A 22,043-nucleotide genomic window follows, 5' to 3' on the forward strand; every position below is an offset into this window, starting at 1 on the left:
TCTTCTTCTTCTTTTTTGGGAGGGGAGTGGTTGGTCTTTTGTTCATGTTCCTGCTGTTGTCATCATCGTTACAGTTGTTGTGTTATTGCTGTTTTAATGTTGCGGTGATTGCTTGTTGTTTTATTATTTTTTAAAGGGTTGATTTTTGCTGCTGCTGTTGTTGTTGTTGTTGTTGCTGTTACTGTTACTATTGTTGCCTGCGTTAATGTTGTTGATGTGTTATCTGACAGTTTTTATTGGGGGGAGGGTGGGGCTAAAAAGAGAGAAAGAGAGAGAGGTGGAGAGAGAGAGAGAGAGAGAGAGAGAGAGAGAGAGAGAGAGAGAGGTGGGAGGGGAGAGAGAAAAAGAGAGAAAGCTCTAGATCACATTGATAACCGCGCTAAAGCGTTGCATAACTTTTCGTGCCTACTAGTCAGATCCATACTGTGATTTTTTAAATTTTTAGGAGGCTGCAAAATAAGTCTTAAACTTGATTGTGCTCTCGAGATTTTCCTTGTTGTTCCCTTGATTTAAGACAAGAATAGGTAAAGACCAATTGGTTTTCTTTATTTGTTTTATACTCCAAATAGTGGCTGAAAAACAAAACAAGAAACAAACAAACAAACAAAACAAACAAACCTCACTTAGCTATAAGAACAATGCAATGCAAGTACTAATCATTTGTAATATTCCACATTGCATGATGTTTTAACAAAAGAAACCAAATATTTCGCAGGCATAGATCTAAGAACTTCCAGAATTAAAAATGAACCCGTGTATACTACCAAAATACGCCAGCATTATATCGTCGGATGTTATCCTTGCAGAACTTTCTCTCGTCTCACAAAGTTCATTTTACGCGGAAGTACTGTAATATCCCCCTAGAATCGAAAAATCCTAAATGGAAATCGACTTTTTAAAATTTAATTGCTATTATGGGAGAACACTCAGAATGGTCAATTAACGAAAAACAACAACCATATTTCAAAAGCTACAAATAGAGAAATGTCTCTAAACTGTACAAGAAATAAAAGTAAAACGTGCTGGTTCAACCAAAAGTCCGGACGAATAGACCTGCATACCAATTCTTACAACAATAAGCAAGACATTGAACTGAAGCTTGGGGCATCCAGGCTAGGCTTAATCCATGCATGGTCGTAGGTGGGACAAAAGTGGTCTTAGGATTGAGCGTAACCTGGATGCCCCGAGCTTCAGTTCAATCCTAAGACCATTTTTCTCCCACCCACGTCCATACACACCTCACGAGGTCGTTTCTAAACCATAGCCTTAGCCTCTGACGTATGACTGCAATAGCGAAAGCCGAAACTCGCACCCAACTGCACTTTACAAGTTCAATGCATTAAAACGCAAACGCTCTTCGCTTTCCAAGATCTTTAGTGATTTCTAAAATTTGTACGAATTGGAGAAATAGAAAAAGTTTATTATCCTATAAACTAGGAGCTATTTCCAAGTGCTAAGAACCTTTACAACTTCATGGAGGTTAGCTCCAGCGCGTACCCTTCAGATTGCTATAAAACATTAAAGTTATTGATCCAAACAGCATCCACAAAGTCATGCACGATCTTGATCTCACGAGGTGAGAAATCCTGTTCAATCCTACAGTGGATTTACCCCCCTAACAATCAATGCAGTTCAGTTCAGTTGAATATTCACATCCATTATTGATTAACCAATGAATGAATCTTTTTCCCCCTCGTATCTTTTCTCTTCTGACTTTTTTTTAAAGACGACCGTCCTCTTACTACTGTTTTATATTACCAGGGCAACAAAACATGTTTTAAAGATAATACATATTTTTCCCTCTGAGCTAAGGTTTATCTAACGTGCTCGTTATCCCATAATAAACTTGGAAGAAAATTCTGCAATTAACTATATTCTGCAAGTAATGGATAAAAGACAAGGGTATTAAATAACTAATGGAATTCATAGTTCTTAGACTATTTAAATAAATACGCGGCTTTTAAGACTAATTTTCATCAATAAAATTATTATAGGATATCATATAATCTAGCAGGCACGTAATATGTGTCTGGGTGCAATATGTCATAAAAGTGGCAGTTTTGTATGGCATCAACAGTTTCTACTAAAGTTTTTTATTTTCTATTTTGGTAAGTCTTTTACGGCGCTCGCAACTGCACAAGGTCATATGAGCGCGCGTGACACATTAACTTCAGTCGGTAGGAAATTTTGAATTTTGCCTGGGTTGTGGCCGAAGCCTACTCCTATCAATTTTAGAACCCCAAGGGATCTTTAACCTGCGCAACTTGCACACGTTGTCCTCCGAGATTTTTCGCCTTTGCCCGAGAAGGCTAGGTGTAGATGTTTCCTACCAGAAGATCAGGGGTGTGGCTGAAAGACTACAGTAAGAAGGAGCGAGGAGTAGCAGCAGAAAGGTTGCAAAAAGAGTCGGGAGCCCAGAGGAGGGGGCAAAGGAGGTAAGGGGAGGGGGGGCAGAAGGTGGAGACGAAAGCAGACGACTGACCATTGCCAGAGAGCAGGAAAGGAGGTGAAATAAGACAATTTAGAGAAGAAAAACTTCCGTCGCTATCCGGGTTCAAACCCGGGACCTGTTGAATGAGAGGGGAACATCTTACCCTCCAGGCCACAAGAGCCCCCACTAATGGTTTGCACTTCGGTGACTTGTCTTGAAAAAAAAAATTGCAAAAGATCACGTATAGAAGCTATAGGTCATCATTTAAATTTTATTAGATGCACGTTACAACGTTTACCGAGCAAGAGCCATTTGTAAGTCAGCGTGGTGGAATCAGGCTCTCGTAAAAAAAAATAACCAAAATGAAGAAACTTGCATTTTTCCGCAGGTTTGTTAATTTTTTTATTAAATTTTTGTTTTTTTGGCTCAACACCTTTCATGCCCATTAAAGAACTCATTTCTGTGTGGATTTTTTTCTGAAAAACGTTGATTAAAGGCACAGAAAATGTAAATTTTCAGTTACCACGGACTCTTAAGCTAACGAAATAACTAACCTTTGGCGGCCATTTTCTCACTAATTTTACCTCTGAAAACAGGTGACCCCCACCTTCTTCTTTCGTAAATATCTCGACTTGTATTCAAGATAAATGGATACTCTTTTCATCCAAATAAAGACAAGTGAACAAGCTTTAAGATGATTTTAAACTTCACCAGTGTTTTCAAAAACGTCTCAGACAATAACTCTACATGTCCAAAAACTGACGAGAGCCTGATTCCACCACGCTGCCTTCATTTTATTTTCGGTTCAAGTCCGGAATCTAAGGAGAACAAATTGTTGCATCAAGCTATGCGCACTGACAATTCTGCTTTTCTTTTCTTTTTTGTTTTTGTTTAAGGAATTATAGAAAAGTTCCCGGGAGCAAGGCCATTTTTTTTTCGACGAAAGGCAAACGGGGGCAGAAGTCTGCATACGCTGGCTAAGGCAGAGAAGAGGAAAACATCTAACTTAATTGTTTTCTACAAAGAGCACAGAAAATGTCATCTGAAATTCTCATATTTCAGGAGGTTCTCTAGTGCTAGGAATTCTTCAATTTTACAAAATAACAAGCACATATTACTTAATTTTCGTAAGACTATACATTTTTTATTACAACAACCTTTCAAGGTATTCAATGAGTCAATTAAAAAAAAAAGAAATATTAATAATCGATGAAAATTAAAGAATATAAAGGTGAGTGTGTTCCCATTAGTTAGGTACTGTTCATTTTTGACATTTCCATGTTTGTTTCCCGACTCACGAATTCCGCCGATTATAATATGCACGATGTTGGCATAATAGGCAAGCGAGGGCTGAAACTACGCCGTATGCGAACGCACACAATTGATGTATCTTCTAGCTAATAACTGTAACACTTCACAATCTTCTGTTTATAATATATCTGTTCGCATTGAGGTGCACGTGGGTGTGAGTGAGCAGGCGAGGGGGGTATTTCGATTAGAATGCCAATATTGTTTCCTCATAAATGCATCTGTTCAACACTATTATCTTCGGTTATCACTTCTGGCATGGTATTGACTATTTTGTACCAAAGTAAAAAGAATTGATCTTACGTCCTCCTCCCCCATCCGTTCCCCCTGCCGCATATTTAAGCCATAGTAAAGATTTTTTTCGACAATGTCTTCGAGTCTTCATGCTGTACACTTTTTGTTTTCCGTGAACATCGTTTGAGTTACATTGATTTCAACCCATACAGTTTGAATCTAAAAAGTTTCCAATCCTGACACTGCCTTGCGTACGTCGTAAGAGTGGTTTTTGAAATCTCAAGATAACTTTACTTACAGAAAAGCTAGCGATCGGGATGACGATTACTAAAGAAGGAGTAGGGCTTGCAAAACGTAAAGGGGTGAGGGGGTGGCGTGCAAGCATGCAAATATGGAAAACGAAACATCGCAGGAAGGTAAAAACAAGGGAACACACAAGACGAACACGCCTGGGGAGCAAGTGTAGTTAATAACCAGCAACCAAAACAGATTGGGATAACGCTAAGCCTGCAGAACAACAACTGGGTTAACAGACACAGACGTCCGTGAAGTCAATCAGCTTTTTTCAATCAGAAATAAACATACAGCTTAGAGTCAAGTGTTTCGAGTTAATAGCTTCTCATCCCCTGAGATTTGAAGAGGAAAACTTTCTATTTGTGTGTCTTATACTGCAACTATTGATGGACGTTTCCTTAATGCATAGCGGGCAGCAAAGGTTCAATGTTTTCAATTTCAAAGGCCAAAATGTTATTTGAGAAGGCAAGAACGATGCCTTAGTGTCAAACCTGTTTTGATCTTTATGCGTAGGTAATTGAAAATGGAACACAAAGGAAGTCACCTCTATTATTCAAGACGGAAGAAGTAGATGCTTAGATTTACAATTCTGAATCGCCTGATAAGTAATACAGATTTGTTTGTATTATGTTCTGTATAGAATCTATCAACACAGATGATTGTACCTACATGTCTAGTTCAAAGACGTATTATTATCTTTTTGTCCTGTGAAAATTGCATGTAGCATTCGCCACAAAATCTTCAAAACATTAATATTCACTTTCCAAGCGTCTGTTTATACATGTCACGGGAACAACTTAAAGTTAAGAACCGTTCAAGACGGCAAATCTAACGGATAACAACATCTTTGCCACTGATTACCTCATGCTTTTGGAATTGGAAGATGGATATCGTGCAGTGATGTAAGCACAGTATGAGGTTGAGAGCGACGTACATTCATCCCAGTTGGACAAAGTCACATTCGATATCTTACGATCATCCTGAAGTGCCAGTCTAGGTTCGGCTGACATCCTGTTTATTTGAAGTTATACATTTACTGGTCTTTTCTACTCGTGGAAGATTACCTTCCAATAGGCTTAATCTAACTATTTGTTTGTAGGCAGGCCGCTTAAATTAAATGAGCCAGTATTTTACCACATATTGCACTGGTTCAAATCTAAGTATAATGCTATGGATTATTAGGTGTCATTCTACAACACCCGGTTGGGAAAGAAATCTAATCAACATGATGATATTATAAGAAGATGATTCGTTATGCCATCAAAATGTCTTCCCATATCCCTTAAACTTTCGCTGGTTACCGCAAACTGGCAGGCAGAGCTGTGTGTTATGAGGTCATGAACCAAATCTACTGGCCAGTGACCCAGTGTCAGGACCCCCATCACGAGGCAGCTCACAGGGGAGACAAGATAGGGGAATCCAGGCCACATCCCTACTGCCTTGGATGTCCCACGGGGATGAGCGCTCCTACCCCCCTCCCCCTGTCTCATTTCCACGTCTATCTTTTTTCCTCTCCCCTCCTTCTCTGCCTCTGTCTGTCTGTCTCTCTCTGTCTCTTTCTCTTTCTCTCTCCCTCTGTCTGTCCTTCTATCTATCCGTCTGTCTGTCTGTATCTTTAATTCATAAGATTATGATGCACAATATAATTATTATCTGCAGTATTTCATTTATCGCGTGCTCCCTATTCCCTTCCTCCCTCTCCCTATCTCTCCCTCTCTCTCCCTCCCTCCCTCCTCTCTCTCTCTCTCTCTCTCTCTCTCTCTCTTTTTCTCTCTCTCCCTCTTTGTCTCTCTCTCCCTCCCCTTCTTTCTGTTCTTCTATCTATCTGTGTCTATTATTCATAGTATGGTATATAATACAATATTTATTGTTATATTCTGTTTCTCTATCGAGAGCTCTCTTGTCCCCCACCCACCTCTCTCTCTCCTTCTCTCCATCCTTATATATATCTATCTATCTATCTATCTATCTATATATCTATCTATCTATCTATCTATATATATATATATATATATATATATATCTGTATATATATATATATATTATTGTGATGTATAATAAAATAATTAATGGTACATTGTTTCTCTATGTCGTGCTCTCACCCCCCCCCCCCCCCTCTCTCTAAAACCTCTAAAACACTTGATCAACGCCTTGGTACGCCTGGTCAAGGCATTTGCAGTAGTCGGAATTCAAAAACATCCATTGTGCATTCGATTTTCTTTAACATATTTTTCAGTGGCGAAACTTTTGCTTGTGTAAAGTATAGCATTTATGATTTTTAGATAGCTGTCTAACAGCTAACTGCAGACTTTAAAAGTATCAAACTTTCTTTAACCTGTCTTGCTATTAGCTTATTAATAATTGTTATCTATTTATGTTTTTAATCTTCAACGACACCATGTACATTTATAAGCTTCGGACTCTCAACCGTAAGGTCGTGGGTTCGAATCCCATAATTTAGATCTTTTTGATAAGACGTAAAAGTCTTCTTCAGCTTCCATTCTAAAAATATCTTTAAATATCTTCCAAAGATGATAATAGCGTTTAATAAGTACTGTACTTCAGTACACCAAACGAAAACTCATCCTTGTAAGTATCTGTAAACAAAATCAAACATTGTTTCATAACGCGTGTGGCTCATCTGCTTGAGACATAATTAGCGACGTCCTAAATAGCAAAAGCGACGGGAAGCTATTGTTTTTCAGAAGCAGCGAGTTGGAAGCCGTTTTAAGACTGCCTTGTGCCTAGAGTGACAGTAAAAAAATTGCACTAAAGAAGCGCTGAGAAACGAAACCGAAGTCTTTATCACCATCGCAGATAGCGGCAGAATGTTACCAGTGAGTGACGTATTATCCTGCATACGATCTTTGACACAGTTTTGCTTCGGAACCTTCTTTTCTGATTTCGGTGCCGATGAGATACGGCTTGACAAGCAGATCAACTGATGTCAAATTTAGTTCAAGCAGATCATTTTTGAATGTCAGATTGATCAGGTTCGTTTTTTATCACTCTCCTCAAAGGCAGTAACTACGAAAATGATTGTTTATAACAGTTTCTGACACTTCACTGTTTACATTCAGACTCTGCATATCTTTTTGTGAATACGATCTAGTTTTGAAAGGTCATTTTTTAAACTTCACCAGTGTTTTCAAAAACGTCTCAGACAATTGTTCAACCAGGGCCTCAAAAGAGTGTTTGTAAAATAGTTTTACTACTATCAGAGTCTAATTAAAGTAAAGTAAAGTTGTTCCCTCATCCGATCCGGACATTGGGGAATGCTTTGTTAGTAAGACAACTTCCTTGGCTGTCGACATATTGTGGTAGGGTGGCCAATTCCCTTCCACGACGCCTTTACTTTCCCAACTCGAAGTCAGGTACCCATTATTGCTGGGTGGGCTGGAGGGGTCGACAAAAATCCGTTTCCGAATCGAGGCTCGAACCTGGACTTTTCGCTTCGAACACAAGCGCACTAACCGCTCCGCCAGCGCACTCTCTACAGTCTAATAAGTTAGGAGATATTAGATACAATAGTAAGTGATGCAAACTGTGAAATTAGGCTCAAATCGCGTGATATTATTATATCAAACCAATTTCGTCGGTCAGCTGTTTGGTGTACTTACTGAGTTTTTCTTTCTTTTTTTTTGCTATAATTGAAGTTTCTGACCCGCTTGTATCGGTTGCATGTGCTCGAGATCTATTTAATCGAGATTAAACATCTAAGTGTATAAAAAATAGGCGAGAAAAGATACAGAATGTAGGTACAATATTGTTGAACGATAGAATGGGTTTTTTTTTGTTTCCTGAAAAATGTTGTCCTCATGACTTAGAGCATTTAAACAACTTACCCACGGTTTATAGTTAATCAGAATTTGGATAAAAATATACTTGTCTTTCATTTTCCACAATTATGAGTTTATTTTTTGCTCTACACTTTGTGTCGTTACATCAGTTCAAAAGGCAGAAAAACAAATGTGTCTACAGTTCCGGACAGCGCTCATTTCCATACCTGGTCCAGATAGCGGTCCTTGACATCCCGTGTCTCGCACCCGTCTCAGTAGCCACTCGTGAACCCTCACCCCCGCGACAGGAACGGAAATGGAGTCTCCTTCTCTGTCGGCTGAGAGCTGGACAAGAGTCGGCCCGGTACAACTGAGAAAAGCTCCAGCTACACTATCAGTCGCCGCCCAGAGCACAGCAAAGGAGGGTGATATATAGCACATGGATTTTCAAGACATATATCTTGACCCTAAATTAGTTTTAATACTCTCATTAGAAAAATTCACAAGACCAGCTTAGACTCTTTAGAAATCCAAAGCATTGTTCATAGCTATGACAAACTGATAGTTGCAGCACGCGTGGATACCCACGATCCATTATATATTGTTTACTTTGTGTTTCATCTGGTTCATCGTGTCACCTCTTTTTCTTCCCATTCCTTTTTGTCTGAACGGAAAAAAGAACTAAACCCAATGCTACACGAATCTCATTTAGTACTTTTCCTTGGGTCGTGGGTCAAATGAGTGGACAATTTGACGTGAAGGACGAGAGAAGATTGGTATAGATAACAAAGAGGGAAGACGAGGTTACGTAAAGTAGACCTCGGAGGATAAATTAAGGATAAGTAGCTCGCTGTTGGGAATAGTAATAATAAGAAGGATCGCGTGGTCCCAGAGTATCGCTGAACACAACAAAATGACTACACCATTTTCGACAATACTCCAGTTATAATAGTTTACTTTGTTACATACAAAAGTTCAGAATTAATTAAAGTTGCTTCATTTCAAGATTTACTCAAAATTTCCAAAACAGAAACGATTTCGAAAAGACGAACTGTGAATTATAGCAGGGAACCTTAGAGAATACGTCGTCGTTTTCTCTGGAGACCCAGAAGTGGAGGGGTTATCAGAAAACGCAGCCGGGATGATTTATTCTCGAAGCTATTTACCAGAACGCCAAACAAAATATATCAGTAGCAGTGGTTTGGCGGGTCGCTGTTTTGGCGTCCCCTCACAATGTATTCAGTTGCTGTCCCAAGATACGTGTACAGTGTACCCAGGGGGAAATAGATGAAGTGGGTAAATGTACCACGGTACACTCTATACCATTGAACAAGAACATCGTACCATCATAATTCAATTCCTTACGAAGATGAATATAATCTTCTTTTTCATTCTTTGTTGTCCCTCAGATGGCATGACTGATAGCAGCTAACTACCCAACTAATGGACTCTCCGTCACAAGCGAGAAAAACTAGGCCACTTGCTAATGGAGAAGAACAGTTCCTTAGTTTGACAGAAAAATATATACCACCAAACACTGGATGAGGCTGGGAGAAAGGAGAAAGACCTAGCTACAAAGAATAATGAGGAAACCCAGAATTGTTAATACAAATATAGATGGGAACAGTCCTGTGGGTGGTAGCTTTGAATAACAGCCCTGTATGTATAGCTCAAAGCTGGCAAACCTAAGAATCCATCTCAGACATTATATGGGGGTGACGGTTAGGAAAACCTCTAGAAGTTATTATTCAATAAGCTGGAGGGGAGATATTTCCTATATTGGCTCAACAAACTGCTTTTTCTTTCTCTCTTTTACCGTTGGTCTGAGATTACTCCCAGTCTGATCTCTCCCGGATTCATCACTTCTAGTTGGGACTTTGGAATTCCATCACGCTTTCTGAGCTTGCGTCTCGACAGTCTCATAGGACAAAACGTCCTCTCTCTTTTCTTCAACCTTTTTCCCCGGCAGATCTACGTCACGTATCTGTTTATACGCCGTCAGAGGGCACTGGAGTCAAAGTGTTGGATATTCGGAGACGTCTCCGGCGAGCACACAGGAACTATTCGGAGACGCACTCCTTCACACAGATGCACTGCTTCGGGGGGGTCAAACTGTTTGTTTGCTGCAGATCACACATTATAGCCTTTAAAACAGTTGCAAATCAATTATTTTCAAGAAAATTTCAAACCTAACTGCAAAATATCAAATTATGGGTTAAAACCCCCCAGATTTATTTACTCGCATAAAGAATTTTGATTGGTCTATCTCCGTCGGAGACGTCTCGGGATAGATACTGTGCAAAGTGTTGGATGTAAGCTCCATATAACATTGCCACGACAAACATGACGTTATGATGCTTCTCTCTCCCAGAGCAAGCAGTACGAGAAAAAAGGGCTTAGGGTTTTTCGTTTTAAAATGGCAGCAGAATCGTAGGACATTTAGCTGTAGTTGCCAACCCCCTTTTTTCGACAATGCTTCCATGTTGCTTTTTCTTTTTATCCCTTTGCACATGAGCATGGCATTCTGTTTGGACACTGGCATTAGATAAGCTCAAATAATTCAATCCATGCAATTTCAAACAAATAATAACTGTTCTGCTCTAAAACACCCATACCTTGTACATTTTCCCATTGCTTTGCTAAATTAACAAGCTATACATCTAGCACTCTTTACCCAGGACTCTTTAACTTTGCTACCACCTATTATGATCATACTAGACAAACTTGGCAGCCTTAAAGGAAATATAGAAAAGGAGAAAGCGCTCTTCTCATAAGGATGGTAAATTAAACCATATATCAGCCTAGCTATCGAACGCTCAGACGTTTTTCAATTCACCGAAAATTTTTGGACAAAAGGGTAATTGACTCATACGCCCAAAAATTGTCGAGTGCCTGATTCCACCGTGTCGTGACACCTATTATGTCTTGGTAATGCTTAAAATAACTTTAACGTGATGTTTTCGTCACAACGTGGAGAGTGGGTTGCATTTGATCAAACGATATAAAAGTGCGTATTTTTTATAGTCAGTTGGGAAAAAGAAAGGAAACAAGAAAAAAAGAAGGGGGGGGGGGGTTGCAAATGAGACAGGGAGAGGGAGAGAGAGTGTGAGAGACAGGCAGACAGACAGACAGACAGACAGACAGACAGACAGACAGACAGACAGACAGACAGACAGACAGACAGACAGACAGACAGACAGACAGACAGAAATAGTCTAGCAAACAGACCAAAATATGTGCACACAAAAAGACAGACAGAAGAGACAGCAGGGATGTGGGACTGAAATACTGAGAGAAACAGAAAAGAAGAAGGATGTCTGTGCGTGTGTGTGCGCACGTTTGTGAACCTTTTGTTTTCTTTTTTAACAGGGTAGGCGGGTGGTTGCGCATTCCGAGCGATGAAGTAATTGAAAGTAGTCTCAGCAATAGCATGCATTCCATCAAGGATAGAGGTTCCATAATCCTGCCGTTCGCCAGTCTGCGATACTGCCCAAGTATTTTTCTTACTGAGATTTAAAAAAAAATTGACATCTCTTCCTTCCTGTTCCGACTAGGAGTGGGGTACTTGACTGAACAAGTTCCTCTCTAAGATCTGATTATTATGAAAGGTTCGTAAACACTAGCAAGAAGATTCCTGGTTGCATTGCAAGACGTGGGTTTTGTGCTTAGGTCTATATGTAGTCTTTTGGGCTTCAGAGATAAAGTAGCTTAGAGAATATTCCCTAAACCTCTGTTTTCAGCTTATCGTGTCCATCTGTATCGCCACAGAGTTACAAAAACCCGTTTTCTCATCGGCGTATCACAGGAAAGTACGAGATTGTTTTATTGTATAAAAATATTCTTTTTTTTAATGCTTCGTGGTATTTGTACAAAATAGATCAATTAAAAAACACCCACTAAGATGAAAGTTTTACTGCTTTTACTTGTGGTTAGGCAACCGGACTCGTAATCGTGAAGTTGCGGTTTAGAGTGTTCGAGTCGCGAACCCGACATTTTGTCCTAAGGAAAGGCACTTTACACGAATTTTTCTCACTTCACCCAGGTAGGAATTGATACCTGACCATAGACAGCGAAAGATCTTGTAAATATGTTTGTGTTTTTGCGCCTATAAATGGCTGCTTGCACTGTATGCTTCCCAGAAAGTTGAGGTTGTTTCAGAATGCTCTCAGATATGCTGGGGTAAACGGTATAGACTGTAAAGTGCTTAGAGCTTGCTGTTGAGCAGGGATTTGCGCTATACAAATGCTATCTATTATTATTATCATTATTATTATCATTATTATTATTATTATTATTATTATTATTATTATTATTCTTTTTCTTCTTCTTCTTATCATTATTATCGATATTATCACTATTATCATTATTATTATTATTATTATTTTTTAAAATTATTATTATTATTTTTATTAGCTACACTTAAGAACCCACAGGGCAAGAGATCAAGGGGAAGACCTCGTGGAACTTGGAGAAGAATCACAGAAATCGATGTACAGAAAAGTGGGAAGACATGGAATGACATCAAGAGGCTAGCCCAGGATAGAGAAAAGTGGGGGGGGGGGGTGTTTGTCCGTGGCCTATACCCTAATGCAGGGTGAGAAAGGCAATGATGATGATGATGACACTTAAGAGAAAGACTAACGTACCAGGCAAAGTAAAGAAGGTCACAAGACACTAAATCAAGCCAGTTACTCGTGTCAACGTGCCATAAACAATATTCCTCCCAGGAAATGGGATAACGCAAAATTTTCCCCCATTTGCGAACATATCTAGACTCCGGTGAGGTTGTAAAACTATTAAGATACCCCTTGCTGCAAATACTTACGAGTTTTTTTTAAACATCATATTCCCTGCAGGCAAGTAGGAGAAATAATAATATACTTAAAAGATTTCCTTCGTGTTTTTAAGCGGTTAAAAAGCACAACAAGCTCGACATGAGCCTGCTACAGCATGTGTGCATCAGAGGCTCGTTATCTCCCCCCCTAGCCATGCTACGTTCATGATTGATTTCCGTCCAGCTGAGCCGATCTCAATAAATCAAACGGAAGGAAAAAAAAAGAGATCCCTTTCCGGTGGGAATTTCACCATGATCTATATTCAAACGCATGCCAGGCAGTTCGCGCTGGAGCCTCTCTGGGTGTTGCACCTTGCTCTACCTGGTCGGTGCCATAGATCATTATAAATTGTAGCTTATTCGACCACAGCCACGGGCTATCAATCATTCTACACCCCCTCTCTCTCTCTTGTTCCTACGTTTTTTTTTCTCAGCCCGACATGTTTTATTAATCGAGTGTTGAATGTCCTTGCCGCCGCCTTGCTCTTTCCTGGCTTTTTATCTTTCTACCTTTTTGCCTTTGAGTTTGTAAGTGTATGTAACTTTATTTATAATCACAGTGGGTTTTTTTAAACATAGAATCTACAGCGTTTATCGTTATTTATCAGCCATATTTGTGAGTGATCTAAACACATTAGATACCAGTAAACAGGATTTCCCTTAAACTTTTATTGGAATTAGACGAGAAGGATTAGTTATTATTAAGCTACCCCCAAGCTATACAAATCCAAAGAATTTCAATAGAACGTTACTTTTTAAGAGTTGTTCTTTTTTAAATGTCGGATTACTATTGTTCTGTGGACAGAGTTCTGACCCAGTTTGCTTTCCAGCTCAGGCTTTTGCCCATTTGAGCATTTGAGAACAAGGAAACGAAGTGCATTCTTGGCAAAATGTGTTTATTTGTCCAAGTAATAGAATCTCGTGCGTGCCATTGTTAAGGCAGGATGTGAGTTCGAGTACCCTTCAACACAGTAACATTATCAAACGATATGGCGGGAGAGCCATAAAAACTGTTCAAATAATCAAAATCCAAAAATGCTTAGCCTGAAATTAGAACTTGAGCCTGGTTTTAGAGCAGAATTAATGGAGCACTACGTTCTTCTATGATTCTAGCACTTAGTGAAATGTATCAATTTGTTGTTGTTGTTGTTGTTGTTGTTGTTGTTGTTGTTTTTTGTTTTGCTTTTGTTGTGGCAGTTATTGTTGTTGCTTTGTGGGTTTTTTGTTTTGTTTTTGTTTGTTTTTGTTGTGTTATTTTTTCGTCGTTTTTTCCTGTTGTTATTTTGGGATGGGGGTGGGGGATGGGGGTGGGGGGTGGGGATGGTGGGTTTATTGGGAAAGGGGGGGTGAGATTGTTGGCCTGAAGTTGACACGCTCTTCAAGTTCTTTTAAAATTCACCGATGTCCTATCGTTCTCTCACCAAAAGGTCGAGTCTGAAGACGAGACAGCTAGCAAAACGTAAACGACTCCTCATCTCTATAACAGATCCGTTTGTCATTACCATCTTTCTTTGACATACCTGCTCGTTGTGCAAAGACCCCTCGAAGGTTATGGGGTGAGGGTAGGGGTGGAAGGGGGGGGGGGCTCTTTTGGCCTAGAGGTTAAGGTGTTCGCCTCTCATTTAAAGGTCCCGGGTTTGAATCTGGATAGGGACTGAAAAAATATTCCCTAAAATTGTCTCTTTTCACCTCCTTTCCTTGTCTCCAGCAATGTTCTGTTGTTTGCTTTCGTCTCCACTTTTTGCCCTCACCCCGTAACCCCATTTGCCCCTTCCTCTGGGCACATGACTCTTTCTGCAGCCTTTCTACTGCTACTCCTTGGCTCCTTCTTACTGCTGCCTTTCAGCCACACCCCTGATCTTCTGGTAGGAAAGACCTATACCTAGCCTTCTGGGAAGGGCGAAACATCTCTGAGGTCCCGTGTGCAAGTTGCGCACGTTAAAGATCCCTGTGTGATCTAAAATCGTCAAGAGTGGGCTTCTGCCAAATCAAAAATTCCTACTAACTGAAAATGTTTCATGTGAACCGCGCCCTTATACGACGGTCTAGTCGCGAGCGCCGTAAAAAAATTACAAAAAAATGAAAAGAAGAGTATGTCTTTACCCAGCAGACCCCGAACAGTGCAAGTTCATGGGGAAACTTTGTGATTTAAAGTTTTGCCCGAATACTGACCACAGAGAAAGCGCTTAGAAAAGGCTTGATTTCAACAGATATGATACCTACATTGGAATTTCAAAAGAGGGTTGAAATAATATACAAGTGGAATACAAGACTCAAAATGGCGTGAAGCACACAGTGCGGTCAGAAGGCGTTCTTCAACGGTTTTTTCCCCCTTGAACTTTATACCATTTCGTTTAAACTTACCTGTCCTTAATCGATCATGAGTCAATAGCTCAGCGGCGTAAGCCCAAACTGGCCATATTTGAGACCCTTTCCCCATCCCTATCCCACAAAATTACACATAATAATATAATATATCAAAAAAACAAAAACAATTCGTCATCTACAAACACTAACAACGAAAAGAACTGAAAAGTATCTAACTCAATTTGTGAGATATCGTGGTGAAATCAGGCGCTTGTCAATCTTGAGGCATATGTGGTTATTGGTATCATCTTACCGCCTGTTCACCTGCCTTTCTTTTTGAAAAAAAAATGTCCATCTATTCTATATTGAATAGAAGTTGAAATTTTAAAGATGGAAAGAGGTGAGGGTTGCCCTGTATTAGAGGTAAAATTAGCGAGAAAATGGCAACCAAAGTTTGGAAACTTACAAAGTTTGAGAATCCTTTAAAACTGCAAATTTACCTTGCTGTGCCTTAAATCAACACTTTTCTGTCAAATCCTCACAGACATGCGTTTTTAAATGGACAGTAATGGTCTTGAGTAAAAAAACAAACCCCCAAAAAATCGAGAAAAAAAATGCCAAATGCTATTTTCTTCGATTTTTTTTTTTGACGAGCGCTTGATTTCAACCTAATGACTCCCATTGTATAACACACGAGAAGACACTTAATATATCAGACAATTTCTGTTTTCCCGCGTAAAAGAAGGTCACTGCCTTTGGTCAACACTATCCATAGGCTGGCCACCTCTGTGTAGACATGTGTTTTTTAAACGTACGTATGACCATCCCTGTCTAGACATGTGCTTCACGCTCATTTGACCTTATGCAGTTGCGAGCCCCGTAAAATAAAAAAAAGCATGCGCTTTTTAAAAAGTAGGTATGACCATCCCTGTGTAGACATGTATTTTTTAAACGTACGTATGAACACCCCTGTGTAGACATGTATTTTTTAAACGTACGTATGAACACCCCTGTGAAGACATGCGTTTTTTTAAACGTACGTATGACCATCCCTTTGTAGGCTTGCTCGTGTTTTTTTAAATGTATGTACGACCGTCTCTTTGTAGACATGTGTTTTGTTTTAACGTACGTATGAACATCTGTGTGTAGACATGTGTTCTTTTTAACGTACCTACGACCATCTGCGTGTAGACATGTGGTTTAATTTTTTACGTACGTATGACCATCCCTGTGAAGACATGTCTTTTTTTAAACGTACATATGGCCATCCCTTTGTAGGCATGCTTGTGGTTTTTTAAACGTACGTACGACCATCACTGTGTAGACATGTGTTTTTTTCAATGTACAAATAAACATGGAAATAGATTCACTCTCCCAAGAGAACATCAGCTGGCTCAGGCCTGTTCGGACATCTGCACTGTCTCCGCACTTACACCAACTGAGGTCAGTGTCCTTAAAAACCTCATTTAACATTGTCTCGTGTTTTTAAAACAACTATTTATTCATGGAAATCACGGCCTATCTTTGACTTTAAGTCTTTTGCATTTATTTATGTTTTCGAATACCGCATGTAAACAAGTATTCTGATGTTCTCTGAGGGTTTAGACGTACTGGATTATAAACTATTATGGCCTGAAATAATGGATTATTCGCCTGGTTTTGAGATAATTATGCTTATCTAATTTTAGCACTAATGTATAAAATAGATAATGATATCTACGATACCCCCCCCCTTTTTTTCTTGGGAAAAAATTCATCCTCGAGAAAAAAAGAAGACGATATCCAACAACGACAAACAACAGTCATTACTAAAGAACTGACTACAAAATAATGTGTACCAACGGTCATATAAAATTCGCTCTAGTTTTCTTTCCTTCTAGATCTACTAGTATCTATTCTCTTTTACCATATTAGACAAATGCCCAAAAAATATCAAAGATCGTGTATACTAGATAGTTCATTCCTCTTTTTGAGTCAATTAAAAAGGTGTTCTCAAAATTCGGTGGCACCCTCTTAGACAAAGCGCCGACTTTGCGAACAGAGTTGGACTAACAAACTGAGCTATTCCTATCCTTCTTCTGGAGAAACGAAAGAGAGCTTCAAAACAAAGATTGCAACACCATCTGAAGCAATGCGCGGACTTCCACTGACACTTTTTTGGCAGAGTGAACTCTCTTGTTATGTACGATCTTTGATAGTACGTTATGTAATATAACTGTTGATGTTCACTAGACCTCTCTCATTTGCCAAGCATAGAGATTGTCCTAGGTTTTTTTATCTTTATTAAATCTTTATTTGATAGCATACCAATTTATAATTTGAACCAAATCCACAGGAAACAGTCTTAGTACTTGTTGATCCCCTCATAGTGATATGTTTGGATAGTCCTTAACTCTATGGAAATAAAATGAAATCATTTTTAGTCACACTTGGAATAAAGCTTACTCGATTCCGCCTTTATGGATACCATCAATAAAATCCGGCACGGAACTTTCCACAAGCACTTGTATCTCTGTTTTAGTTTGAGTAATTGCCCAGGATTCGATCAAATTAGCTTCCAAGAATAGGGGTGTTACTATAGAGTAACATACAAAGATAAGAAGATGGAGAGGTAAGAACGATAGATGTTTGAACAGAAAGAAGGAGCAAACCACACCAGAGCACCCCCCAACCCCCCCAACCAGATTAGAGGTGTTACCAGAGAGTAACCTACAAAGAAAAGAAGGAGAAGAGATACGAACGATCGATAGATGTTTGAAAGCTAAGAAGGAGCAAACGACACGAGAACAACCGCCAAAAAGATTATATTTTTAGGTTTAGGCGTGTTACAAGAATAGAGTAACACACAAAAAAAAAGAAAAAAGAGACATAGGAGCGACAAAAGGAAGGAACAAATCACAACAGAGCTTCCGCCAACCACCCACAGTTTCATCTCAACCAAGGACGTTAGAACGTCTATTCAGAACCTCCTCCACCCGAACTTACCTGCTGCTTATTCGTTCCTCATCCTTACTATCGTAATTTCAGTTATATGTTTGTCACTCTCATGCAAACTGCCTTTTCCGGGGTTCCTTGATTGTCGAAGCAGACTTTGTGCTGTTGAGGCCAGAGAGGTGAGCAGAGTAAGCTTGATTCCCTGTTTGGACTTCTCTGTTGACATTCACCCCATGGGGTTCTTATGACATTATGCAGTTATCAGCGCTGTAAACCCTTACTAAAAGTAATAATAAAGTCTTATCTTATTTTATCATATCTCATCTATCTTATCTCATCTTAAAACTTAAACTGCGGGTGGTTGGCGGGTGCTCTGGTGTGGTTTGCTTCTTCTTTCCTATGAAACATCTATCGTCCTTATTTCCCATTCTTCTTTTTTATGTTTGTTACTCTCTTGTAACACCTCTAATCTTCTGGCGCTCATATAAACTTAAACAGTTGCGAGCGCCGACAAACCTCTAAAAAAAAAACAACAACTAAAAAACGAAAAAAACGAAAACGAAACCAACTGACCTCCTTAGTGCCCAGATTTTGCACCGTGCAGGGAAGGACCGCCACGTCTCCTTGATGGACAGCGATGTCCACGTCACCGGGCATGAAACTGGGGTCCGGGATGTAAGGCCGGGGACCGTCTGGCACGAACTCCGGGAGCCTTGTGGTGGTCTCTAGGGGGAGGGGTGGGCGGAAGCCACCTTTGACCCGTGCCTTGTTCCCTGCCAGCAGCGGGAAGTCGTCCACCGGGAGCTTCATTTGAGGGCGAGGGTCGCGGGGCAGAGAGGACTTGTAGTCAGGACTTGGATCTGTGGGTGGGAGAAAATACGTTGTTGTTGTTGTTGTTGTTGTTGTTGCTGTTGTTGCTGTTGTTGTTGCTGTTGTTGTTGCTGCTGTTGTTCTATTTTGTTGCTGTTGTTGTTGTTGCTGTAGTAGTTTGTTGTTGTTGTTGCTGTTATTGTTGTTGCTGTTGTGTGTGTGTGTGTGTGTGTATGTGTGTGTGTGTGTGTGTGTGTGTGTGTGTGTGTGTGTGTGTGTGTGTGTGTGTGTGGTAGGCTATCAGTTCGAAATGTTTGGAGCCCCGAAGAGCGTGTCTTCGCCAGGGCCACCGCCTCTCTTGGGTAGCGGGTGAGGCAGTCCAACCGCCCTGAATCCTCGTCAAAGAGAGGCCACCGCCGGATGTGGCTGTTGTAGTTATTGAAAAGAAATTTCGGGAGACCAAAAAAGCGTTTCAAAGACACATTAAAGGGAAACCTTCAGTTTGCACAGGCTACCCCCCAAAGAACTCGAGAGAACTGCCACATAAATAAATGCTTTGTGCATGGCCGCCCGTCTTGCCAGCAGAAACTGCGATATCTACTACAGGGAGAATCTGACTATCAGAAGAGAGAGGAGACATAATTCGACCATCCCAACCACGATATTCCAGTGTCCCCACTGCAACAGACATTTAACATCCAAGATCGGATTGCAGAACCACATGAGCGTCCACATATGAGCTGCAGGATTTCATCATCATCTTCGGCAGCGAAGGATAACCTACAATGCTATGGATCCAGCAATATCTGGGCTCTCACCCTTCTGTCCAATGCCATGTAGTGATAAGTGCAGGTTTGCTGCAGTTGCTGTAATGTTCCATAGAGTGTTTTATCAATGTTAGGTCTTGGAGGGAGAAGTGTAGCTCTGATGTCATTTAGGGATGTGGAGTGGAAAAGGTGATGATCCACAGTCTCAAAGAAAAGAAGTATATTTGAATGTTTGTTACTTTTGTTTGTTTGGTTTTAAATTTCAAACAGCCGTTGTTTTCTTTCTTTCGTTCTTTTTAAATTCTTAATTTAATGTTATATTTATCTATTTTATATAACTCTGACATGCAAGCAGCTGCAAGAAGAAAACCTTCAGACCATCTTAAGCTAAGCTAAATTGACCGTCTGCATAGACGAAAAGAGCCATATATATATATATATATATATATATATATATATATATATATATATATATATATATATATATATATATATATATATATATATATAATTCAATAATATTTTATTTATTTCATTTGTTTGCAATTTATTCCTTTTTAAAATACACCTAAGGCAGACCAGTGGCTTTTAAGGTTAGAGTGAAGAAAAGATAAGATTGACGCTGTGAAGGCAGGGTTGACCTAGATAAGTTAATTTTATGCATAGCATAGGCATTATTGCATTTTTAAAGTAAACTATTTACAATTCTTCATGTTTTTCTTCTCTCTTTGCTGGTTCAGTTCCACGTTACTTCCTGCAAAGAACAGACAAACCATTCACTTCCAGCTGTAAATTAAGAACTAAACGTACTGACCGGACATGTTTTTACCGTTAATCACCCTGATTTAATCAATGTTCTAGTTCACCTTCACCCGGAAGCAGGTTGGAAGTGGAGAGTACAATACTCCTGTTTGTGACACCGTAAAATTATAGCCTTACTTTCTCGTGCAGCCTCGCACTTTCTCATTCACTGGGCGCGAGTGCTATCTATGCTATATCATAGTCTGAGTGTCGCGCACAGGCAAGCCACAAATCTTGTCAGATGAGATGAGTGGTCTGACAAACTCTCTACGTAACTCATTGCTCAGTGGACACCACCTAGCTGTTTGACCTGTCTGTGCCAGCTTGACTTTTCATCTGACTTCCCGCCTTCTAGGGTCAGGGCCACAAACACACACATACACACACACACACACACACACACACACACACACACACATACACACACACACACACAAACACACACACATACACACTCACACACACACACACACACACACACACACACAAACACACACACACATACACACTCACACACACACATACGCACACACATACCCCTCGTGGTGAAGTCGGGCGTTCGTCAAAACTATGAAATCCAGGAAATCGGCATTTTTATAAGCGTTTTACAATTTTTTTCGAATTCTTTTTTTTAGCTCAACACCTTTTATGTCTTTTTAGAAACGCTTTCCAGGGTAAATTTTACAGAAAAACTTTTTTTAAAGGCACGGAAAAAAGATTCAGTTTCCAAAGGCACTTAAGCTTTCCAAGTCACCAAACTTTGGCGGCCATTTTCTTGTTAATTTTACCTCTCAGACCTGGCGAGCTCCACTTCCTTCAATCGCAAAAATCTCGACGTCTTTTCAAGACACATGGGTATTTTTTTGCCAATCCAAGACAAATGAACAAGCTTTAAGATTATGTTAAAAACTCTAAATACCCAAACATCGTCAAGCACGTGATTCTACTGCGTCGTGACGAATAATATTATTATGTGAAGCAGCGAGATGAAAACAGGCGCTCGTCAAAATACAGAAATTGGAGAAACAGGCATTTTTTTGAAAGTGTAAATTTTTATTCATTTTTTTTTTTGCTCAACCTCTTATATGTCCATATAAAAATACATTTCCATGTGAATCTTACTGAAACACATTGATTAGAGGCATATAATATGTACAATATGTCATTTTTCAGTTTTCAAAGACTCTTTAGCTATTGGATTTACCAAACTTTGACTGCCATTTTCTCGATAGTGTCACCACAGAAACCAAACAACCCCACTTCCTTCAATAGCAGATATCTTGAGCCATATTCAAGATAAATGGATATTCATTTAATTCGAAGCAAGGCAAATAAATCAGCTCTCAAATGATACCACTAGCCCAACATGCCCCCCAAAATGACAAGGTCCTGATTCCACCACATCGTGAAACAAATAATTCTTTCTAACACGGATACATATGTGAGGAATCGTGATGAAATCAGGCGCTCAACAAAATAATGAAATCAAAGATATCAGCATTCTTCCTCCAGTTTGATAATTTTTTTCTAATTGCTGTTTTTTT

General features: G+C 39.7%; 1 protein-coding gene across 4 annotated transcripts in view; it reads right to left on the reverse strand.

Moving 5' to 3' along the window:
• Positions 1-22,043, reverse strand: part of LOC101864309 (kin of IRRE-like protein 2) — a 366,594-nt gene that overhangs the window by 36,537 nt on the left and 308,014 nt on the right. For all 4 annotated transcript variants that reach the window (XM_035970615.1, XM_035970616.1, XM_035970617.1 and 1 more), the window contains one exon: positions 18,695-18,981. In XM_035970615.1, coding sequence (XP_035826508.1) covers positions 18,695-18,981 — 287 coding nt within the window. The remainder of the gene's footprint in view (positions 1-18,694; positions 18,982-22,043) is intronic.

This window comes from Aplysia californica, unplaced genomic scaffold, assembly GCF_000002075.1.
Source record: "Aplysia californica isolate F4 #8 unplaced genomic scaffold, AplCal3.0 scaffold00294, whole genome shotgun sequence".
Taxonomy (NCBI): Eukaryota; Metazoa; Mollusca; class Gastropoda; order Aplysiida; family Aplysiidae; genus Aplysia; species Aplysia californica.